At 41.4% G+C, this 10,270-nt stretch overlaps 1 protein-coding gene across 1 annotated transcript; it reads left to right on the forward strand.

The window, feature by feature from the left end:
• Positions 1 to 3,900: 3,900 nt before the first annotated feature.
• On the forward strand, positions 3,901 to 5,094 carry LOC112090946. The gene is made up of 2 exons (XM_024163457.1): positions 3,901 to 4,275; positions 4,420 to 5,094. The coding sequence occupies exons 1-2, from the start codon at positions 3,901 to 3,903 to the stop codon at positions 5,092 to 5,094; spliced, it is 1,050 nt and encodes a 349-aa protein (XP_024019225.1).
• The last annotated feature ends 5,176 nt before the right edge of the window (positions 5,095 to 10,270 follow it).

Consider the following 10,270-nt stretch of genomic DNA (forward strand, 5'->3'; position numbering starts at 1 on the left):
GAGATGAAGACAACTACAGAAGGAAGATTTTCTGCCATGGAGGACAGATTCAACAACGTGGAAGGACGGTTCAATAACTTGGAGGAAATGTTGAAGAAATTGATGGATCTTCACACTAACCCTCCGGCGGCGGCAGGTTCACCGACGCCGTCAACGGCGGCCATCGACACGGCTGAGAACTTGGTCAGGCGAGGATTTGAGAGGGGAAATCGACGGCGCTCGAGGGGGTTTTGGAGCGAGGCCTGACCAGAGGGCCAGCGGGGGTTGGAACGGCGGCGCATGGGGAGAATCGCCGGCCGCCGGCGAAAAAAAAGGGGGAGACGCGCCGCCCGCCGGCGAGGCCTAGGCGGTGGAAGGCGGCGGCGCGCGTTTTGGACAAGAAAGGAGGGGCGATTTGGGACCTTATGGAGCCAATTTTAGGGATTTTAGGGCTGAGTTTGGAGATTTCACGTCTGGGCAGGTTGATTTTCCTCCAAGGACAGGGGCTACTTTTGGAGGACAGGGAGATTTTGAGGGTGATTGGCAGATGGGGTATGGGCAGGGCCAAAACCCACGTTTCATGGGAGGTGTCGGTAATAATCGAAACATTTGGGGCGTGGATTCAAGAGTGAGGAAATTAAAGATGCCACTATTTGAAGTGGAAGATGCTTATGGATGGCTTTACCTAGTTGAGAGGTGCTTTGCTATCAACGGGTTGACGGAGGAAGAGAAGTTGATGGCAGCGGCATTGTGTTTGGAAGGCAAAGCATTGTCATGATTTCAATGGCGGGAACAGCGACAACCAATAAGGTCGTGGGAAGAGTTTAAAGACTGATTGATCGAGCGCTTTAGGGCTACCCAGGAGGGGGATTTACACGAGTAGTTCTTTGCTCTAACACAAGAGGGGACTGTTATGGATTATAGAGAGAAGTTTGAACTGCTCTCGGGGCGTTTGAGGGAAATCTCGAAGGCAGTATTGGAGGGAAATTTTATGAAGGGGCTGAAACCGGAGATTCGAGCAGCGGTGCGGTTGTTGAGGCCGAGGGGGCTTGGCGAGACCATGGAGTTGGCCCAAATGATTGAGGATAAGAATAAGACGGAGAGGGCTAACAAAAGTAACTCCAGTGTTTTCCAATACCGGAATACTGTTTCAGGAGGAGGGGTGAAAACTCAGACGTTGGGGGTTCAGAGGGATACAACGAAAGATAAAATGGGAGGAGTGCGACCAGGGGGTACTTTCAAACATCTAACGGAGATAGAGATACAGGACAAGCGAGCGAAAGGGTTGTGCTTCCGGTGCGACGAAAAATTTTCTCCGGGGGACCGGTGTAAGAATCGCTCATTACAAGTCCTTACGGTATGTGATGATGAGGGCGACAAGGGGGAGACTATAGGAGATGTGATAGAGGAGGAAGAGCATCCTCATTTGGATGTGACGGAGGTCTCGCTCAACTCGGTGGTGGGGTTCACACCGAACCACACTATGAAGTTGGTTGGGAAAATTGGAGAGCAGGATGTGGTGGTGTTGGTGGATAGTGGAGCGACTCATAATTTCATCTCCAATCGAGTGGTGGAGAGGTTAGGACTTCGGTTAGTCGACAACAGCAATCTTGGGGTGGTCATGGGTAATGGTACCATGGAGAGGAGTAGAGGAATTTGTAAAGGGCTGATTTTAACGCTCCAAGGAATTCAAGTGTTGGAAGATTTTCTTCCTTTGGATTTGGGTAGCACAGACATCATTCTGGGAATGAAGTGGTTGCAGTCATTGGGTGAGACGAGGGTAAATTGGAAGCTCTTGACAATGGAGTTTCAGGAGGGAGGTCACACTGTGGTACTTCGCGGAGATCCAAGTTTGTGCAAAACCCTAGTGACCCTCAAAACCATGGTTAAGGCGACTCTAAAGGGAGTGAGTGGCCTACTCGTCGTAGGGCACGAAAGGTATAACACAAAGAAAGGAATGAAAGCAATCGAAAAAGGTAGCAGTCGTTAGGCCGAAAAGTGGAGAAGTAAGTAGGCCAATGCCAATTGAAAGCTAACTAGTTGTCCCTCTTCGATTTCGATGACATGAAAGATCAGATGCACAGAAGGAGCTGCACATGAAGAATGGCTTCTTGGTTGAGTTGCATATCATGGAAGGAGAGCGGAATAAGGCGACGACGAATGTTACCAAGTCGGTTCAGGAGCACGCGATTGGGTTGAAGGAAGGGGTATCACCAGTGAGTGTACGGCCGTATCACTATCCACAGGTACAGAAAGATGAGATCGAGAGATTGGTCAATAAGATGTTGGAGGCAGGAATAATACAGCTGAGTGTAAGCCCGTTTTCGAGCCCTATTTTATTAGTAAAGAAAAAAGATGGGAGTTGGAGATTCTGTGTCGACTATCGGGCATTGAATAAGGAAACGGTGTTGGATAAGTTTTCGATTCCGGTGATTGATGAGTTGTTAGACGAGTTGTATGGAGCGACGGTGTTTACGAAGATCGATCTGAAGTCAGGATATCATCAAATTCGAATACGGTGTGAGGATGTGCAAAAGACTGCATTTCGGACCCATGAAGGTCATTATGAATTCCTAGTCATGCCGTTTGGCCTCACCAACGCCCCAGCCACTTTTCAGTCGTTGATGAAGAAAGTCTTCCAACCCTATTTGCGTAAGTTTGTTTTGGTATTTTTTGATGACATCTTGGTTTATAGTAGCACATTGGAAGACCATGTCCGCCATTTGGAGAGGGTGTTGACGGAGTTACGAAGCCAACAGCTCTATGCTAATCGAAAGAAATGCCTGTTTGCTCAAACGAGGGTGGAATATTTAGGGCACGTAGTGTTGGCAAAGGGAGTTGCGGCAGACCCATCTAAGGTTGCGACAATGCGGGAATGGCCATTACCTAAGCATTGAAGGAGTTGAGGGAGTTTCTTGGGCTCACAGGGTACTATCGGAAGTTCGTCAGGGGATATAGTTCGATTGCGTGGCCTTTGACAGAACCAAGGTTTTAAAAAGCGCCTGAGGCGCACGCCTTGAGGCGCGCCTCGTGGCGAGGCGCTAGAAAAGCGCCTCCATTCCTATGCCTTAGAGGGTAAGAGTTGAGGCGTGCACCTCAGCCACTTAAGGCGCACGCCTTTGAGCAGCGCCTCAGGCGGTTAGTCAGGTGCACGCCTTGCGTTTATAGGATTTTCCTAATTGAATTGGGCCCGTCGGCCCCAAAAGCCCAAATACCAGAGACTCAACATAACGTCTCCCTCTGAGAAATCTTTCTCATTCTTTCGCGCCTCTTCCCAAAAACCAAAGACTCGTTCTTCTTTACAGCCAACTCCTTCTTCTTCTTCTTCTTCTTCGTGCTAACCGCCGACCACCGTGCGCCTCCTTCTTCATCGCCGACCGCCATGCGCCTCTTTCTTCTTCTTCTTCTTTCCCGGTGCCGTGCCACCTCCTTCTTCGCAAGGTTCCTTCTACTCAACTTTTTTTTTTTTTTTTTCATTTTGAAGGCTTACTCGATTATCTATATATTAAAGATTTTTATTCTTATGCATTGATGTTCCTTATATGTGTTTATGAGAGAAACAACTATATGCTATATTATTTGTTTTTCTCTTGTAATTCTGATTTTTTTTCTGGTTTAAGTTAGGGAAAAAAAATTAGGATGAGACCTCCACAAAATGCTAGCGGTAGTCGTAGTGGGAGACGGGATCTGGCTTGAAAATATGGAAAAGAAATTACATCATAAAAAGAAAAAAAGACTTATATTTACCTCCAATGTGTGTTTTGTAATCAAATTATTAAGAGGATGAAAGAACACCTTGCTTGCGCTCATAAGAATGTAAGGCCTTGTCCTAAGGTTCCTGATGATGTGAAGAAAGAAATTAATGACTATATGAACAAGTGAGCTGTTGAAAAACAGGTAGCGCATCATAAATTTAAAGAAATGGTGGATGTTGGGTCTTATTATGGTTATGGATTTGTCAGCTATTGTCAATCGCCGCAAGTGGTTAGTAATAGAGGAGTTAGAGGTCCCATGGACAGGTTTTTGAACAATGTGGATAATAAGGAAGCAAACGAAAGACCTTCCCTTAGAAGGACATCAAGAGAAAAAAATGCCCGTTCTCGAGTATGTCTCGACATTGGTAGGTTCTTTTATGAAAATGCATTTGCTTTCAATATTGCTAGGAGCCCCTCCTATTTTAATATGTGTAGATCAATTGGCGACTATGGTAGAGGTCTTGTACCCCCAAGTATGCATGAGCTTAGAACATGGATTTTGAAGGAGGAAGTGCTTACCACTGAAAAATTTGTGGAGCAAGTTAAAAAGACTTGGAAACAAACAGGAGTTTCTATTTTATCTGATGGCTGGTCAGATGCTAGAAATAAAGGTTTGATCAACTTTTTAGTCAACAATCCTCATTGAACTATTTTCTTGAGATATGTTGATACCTCTGATAAAAAGAAAGATGCAAATCTATTGTTTGAGATGCTTGACGAGATTGTTAAAGAAGTTGAGGAAGATCTTGTTGTTCAAGTTGTGACTGACAATACAAGTGCTTATAAGGCTGCTGGAGCAAAACTAATGGAGAAACGAAAACACTTATTTTGGACTCCTTATGCTGCTCATTGCATTGATTTGATTTTTGAGAAACTAGGAGAATTACCACAACATAAAAGGGCTTTGTTGAAAGCAAAAAAAATTAGCAATTATGTGTACAATCACCCTTGGGTGTTGTCATTGATGAGAAAGTTTACCAAAAGGGATATTGTCCGACCTGCTGCAACAAGATTTGCTACTGCCTATTTGACTTTGGAGTGCATCTATAGACTAATGCAGCCTCTACAATCTATGTTTGTATCGGAGGAATGGAACAATAGTTCATATGCAAAGAAACCGGATGGAAAAGAAGTGAAAAAGATAGTCATGAAGGATAATCAGTTTTGGGTTATTGTTGGGTATGTTCTTAAGTCTACACAACCCATAGTGAAGGTGTTGAGAGTTGTCGACTCTGAAAAGATGCCCGCCATGGGATTTATATATGGGGCTATGGAAAAGGCAAAAGAGGAAATTGCTAAAAACTTGGGAGGTGAAGAGAAAGACTACAAGGAGATTTGGGAGATCATTGACGAAAAGTGAGATTTTCAGTTGCATCAACATTTACATGCTGCGGCATACTACTTGAATCCAAGGATTCGATACTCCAATAATCCTTCCAACCATCCTGAGATCAAGCTTGGTTTGTACCATTATATGAATAGGATGTTTAAGGACCCAAATGATCTAGAGAAGGCCGACCTCTAACTAGATGAATTTCAACAGAAGAATGGGTTTTTTGGCCTTCGTCAAGCTCAAGGATCATACATGAAACGCAATCCTAGTAAGTAGAAACTATCTTATTAATTTTGACTAATAAAACAATTTAGATTGTTTGACTAATTATTTTCATCTCAATTTTAAATTTAAATGATTGGTGGTCCCAATTTGGAGATGGTACCCCAGAGTTGGCTAGCTTTGCAGTTAGAGTTTTGAGTCTCACTTGTTCATCTTCGGGATGTGAACGCAATTGGAGTACCCACAACCAAGTTCATACCAAGAGAAGAAATTGCTTGACTGCACAAAAGATAAATTCCTTGGTCTACATCATGTTCAACAAGAAGCTAAAAGATCGACATTTGAAAAAGAAGGCACTTCAGCAAGATGAGGATCCCTTAATCATTGATGAGTTGCCATCTGATGATGAATGGATAGCCGGAAATGAAAATGAAGGCGAATTCAAACAGAGGAAGCAATTGACAATCTTGACATTAATCTTTTTGAGGATGGAGAAGTTACTAGTACTAGAGCTTAAAAAAGCTCTAAAAAGAAGAGGACAGGTTAGTGGCAAGATATGCCGTATGAATTATTAGTTGTCTTCTCTATTATTTACTCTAATTATGAAGATTTCTTAGAGCCGGATTAGGTTTTTGGGAGAAAGAATAATTCTTCTTATTCCAGAAAACAATTCTGTACAACCACTATTTATACACAATTAGGGATAACCACAGCCGGTTTTAAATCCCTTGATTTCAGTCCTATATTAGGTAACTCCTTATCTAGAGAAATCAAGAAACAAATCAAATCCCTATAAATAGGAAACTACAGCTATACAATCCTATTCTAATGACTTTCCACACTCCCCGTCAAGCTGGAGAATGTATGTCAATCATTCCCAGCTTGGATAGTAGAGTATCGAAATGAGTTCTTGCAATGGCTATGGTGAACACGTCTGCAGTTTGTTGTCGTGTGGGCGTGTAGACAACTTCCACAATTCCATCCTCTATCTTTTCTTTGATAAAGTGGCGGTCTATTTCCATGTGCTTGGTGCGATCATGAAGAACTGGATTCTTCGAAATACTGAGGGCTACCTGATTGTCACACAACAGTTCCATAGGAGTCTTGATTGGGAGTTGTAGTTCTTCTAGGAGTCTTCTTAGCCACATTCCTTCACAAATTCTGTGAGCTAGGGCCCTGAACTCAGCTTCAGCACTACTCTGAGCGACTATTGATTGTTTTTTGCTCCTCCAGCTGACAAGATTTCCCCATACAAACGAACAGTATCCAGAGGTTGATCGCCTATCAGTCAAAGATCCTGCCAAATCTGCATCTGACATGATCTCTATGCCCCTGTTTGTTCCTTTCTTGAAAAATAAACCTTTGCCGGGAGACATATTTAAGTACCTTAGAATCCTGTATACTGCTTCTTGATGCTCTTCATTCGGACTATTCATGAATTGACTAACCGTGCTGACAGCGAAGCTAATGTCTGGTCTTGTGTGAGATAGATAGATTAGTTTGCCCACTAACCTTTAATATCTTCCTTTATCTACCGGACCTGAATCTTCTTTAGTCCCTATTTTGTTGAAAGGATCCATAGGAGTGTCTGAAGGCTTGCAACCAAGCATGCCTGTTTCTTCTAGTAAGTCCAGGGTATACCTCCTCTGTGAGACTGAAATTCCTTTGTTAGACCGTGCTACCTCCATTCCAAGAAAGTATCTTAGAGCTCCAAGGTTTTTGATTTCAAATTCCCGACTCAGGATTCCCTTTAGCCGAGCAATTTCTGCCTCATTGTTCCCAGTAATAATTATGTCATCAACATAGACAATAAGGATTGTAATCCTATCATCCGAAGTTCTATTGATGAATAACGTGTGATCTGATTGTCCTTGCAAATATCCCTGCTCCTTAACTGCCTTGGTAAACCTGTCATACCAGGCTCTTGGCGATTGCTTGAGACCATATAGTGATTTTCGAAGTCTGCATACCTGTTTGACGCCTTGTGATTGCTCGAGCCCAGGTGGAATTTCCATATATACTTCCTCTTCCAAGTCACCATTGAGGAATGCATTTTTAACATCAAATTGATGCAAGTTCCAATCAAGGTTGACAGCTAAGGAAAGTAATACTCGAATGGTATTCATCTTTGCCACTGGAGCGAATGTTCCTGATAATCGATGCCATAAGTCTGTGTGAAGCCCTTTGCCACAAGTCTTGTCTTGTACCTGTCAATACTTCCATCTGCTTTATATTTAACAGTGAAAACTCACTTACAACCTACTGCTTGTTTGCCCTGAGGAAGGTGTGTAAGCTCCCAAGTTCATTCTTTTTTAAGGCTCTTAACTCCTCATTAACAGCTTGTTTTCATTCTGGATGTAGTAGCGCCTCTTGGATGTTCCTTGGTATCTGAATATTGTCTAGATTGGCGGTGAAGGCCCTGTAACTCGGAGACAATTTCTCATAGGACACAAAGTATGAGATAGGATGTTGAGTGCACGATCTAATCCCTTTCCTTTGAGCAATTGGCTTAGTAAGATCATCAGGCACGCACAAATCATTAGAATAAGGCTCGGATTCAGTGTTACCTTGTATTACTTCATTTGGAGTTGAACTCGGGTTGTCTGCTTAGCAAGGCATAGGAATCTCCGGATGTTCTACTGGTTTAGGAATCTTCTTCCGCCTGGTGTAGACTACGAGTTCCTTCTCAGCCTCGGGATGTAAAGGGGTGATATCACTCATTGGTTCATCTAGCATCATGCTATCCCAAAACTGATATTCTTCTTGCACTTTCTCTCCCTGAATAGCGGTTTTGGAATAAAATGGAACATTTTCCATGAAGGTCACATCCATAGTGATGTATGTCTTTTTGGTGGATGGACAGTAGCACTTATACCTTTTTTGATGAGGAGAGTACCCTAGGAACAAACACTTACGAGACTTAGGATCAAGTTTACTGCATTGATGAGAGGGAATATGAACATAGGCTGAACATCCGAATACCTTGAGTGGTATAGTGTTCACCACTCGGCTTTGTGGGAAGATTTTGAAAAGTACTTGGCATGGTGTACTAAACTTTAAGATTCGAGATGGCATCCTATTAATTAGATAAGTAGCAGTTAAAACTGCTTCCCCCTAAAAACGTTTTGGTACATTACTGGAAAATAGGATAGAATGGGCTACCTCAAGGAGATGTCTGTTCTTCCTTTCTGCGATTCCATTTTGTTGAGGGGTATCTGTACATAAGCTTTGATAGATAATGCCATTCTCGAGAAGATAGGGTCCTAGAATTGAATTGAAGTATTCTCGAGCATTGTCAGTTCGAAAGACTTGAACAGTGGCTTGAAATTGATTTTTTATCATAGAGTGGAAGGTCCTAAATAGGGGTCCAGCCTCTTATTTTTCTTTCATAAGGAATACCCAGGTGGCTCGGGTGTGATCATCAATAAAAGATACAAACCATCTTGCACCAGTTATATTTGGAATCCGAGATGGTCCCCAAATATCACTGTGTATGACTGAGAAAGGATGAGAAGGTTTGTACCCTTGAATAAGATATGTACTACGACAATGCTTTGAAAACTGACACACTTCACATTGGAATAATTTCGGATTTTTATTGATAAATAATGAAGGGAACATTTTTGCCAAGTACATGAAATTTGGGTGTCCTAAACGAAAATGCAGTAACCTAATGCTACTATCTTTATTTGAATCAAAAAACATAGAAGTATCCGAATTTTGAACTGAGGAGGTTATGGAGTGATAGGCCCCAGAGTGAGGATAAGCTTTGTCCCTAATCTAGTGGAGTCCCTGATTTTTCTTAGAATTGCCAATCATCTTCCCTAAATCCAAAACCTGAAATAAACAAGAAGTGGGTGAAAACTTAGCAACACATTTAGAATCTTTAGTAAGTTTGCTGACAGATAGCAAATTGCACGTTAATTTGGGTACCAAAAGGACGGACTGAAGAGTTAATGTATTAGAGATGATCACTTTTCCAATTCCTGTTACTGGAGAAAGTGATCCATCAGCAATCCGGACTTTATACTCTCCAAGGCAAGGATAACATTCTTGAAATAATGAAGCATCACCAGCCATGTGGTCTGAGGCTCCTGAATCAACAATCCAGTCTGCGGAGTCCTCTATTTTGACATGATTAGCGGTTGAAAAAATACATTTCTGGGCAACAGATCCCCTGGAGACAATTGGGCCAAGATGTTGGGAATAGTGTCCTAGAAGCATAAAATCTAACAGGATATTTATTATTTAATTAATAAAAGAGTTTATTCACCATTTTATGTGCATATATTTATGAATATTTTATGAATATCAAATGAAAATTTCGTGATTATTTATGTAACAATAAACATAGTATATAAGTGTTATATACGAGGAGATAATGTTTAATGATAATAATAATAAACATTGTTCATAATGAATTTAATTAAAGTTCAGAATCTTTAATTAAAGCATTATTAATACATGTCATTCCCATTTAGAATGGAATGGTACTATCCGCACTGTTAATATGGTGAGATATTAAATGAGTGTATTTCGCATAATAAGATTGTGTGGAACAGGGACACAGACACAATATGAATTTCTAACAATTTTCGTTAAGCATAGAAATTATAATTGAGTCTACCGATGGTCATATATAGAATAATCTTAATCCTGAGTTCTTAACAAACTCTTATTTATGGATTTATGTCTTTTGATTTACTCGATACGAATTCCGAGACACTGAATCCTATTCCTTGTATTTTAGAGACATGATGAATCCATTCCTTCTTGAGAAATAAATAGATAAATAATTCTCTTAAGTGTTGATTCGGTACTTAAATTAGTAAGAACGCTCTAGTTCATGAATGTATTTTATGAATCACTATCCATTAGAGAATCAATGGTACTCAAGGATACAGATATAATTAGAGAGGTTAACGGATTCTACCTTACTCTAATTATGAATTATTTATGCAGGATTGATCTATATGCAATG

This window comes from Morus notabilis, unplaced genomic scaffold (assembly GCF_000414095.1).
Source record: "Morus notabilis unplaced genomic scaffold, ASM41409v2 Scaffold1107, whole genome shotgun sequence".
In the NCBI taxonomy this organism is placed as follows: Eukaryota; Viridiplantae; Streptophyta; class Magnoliopsida; order Rosales; family Moraceae; genus Morus; species Morus notabilis.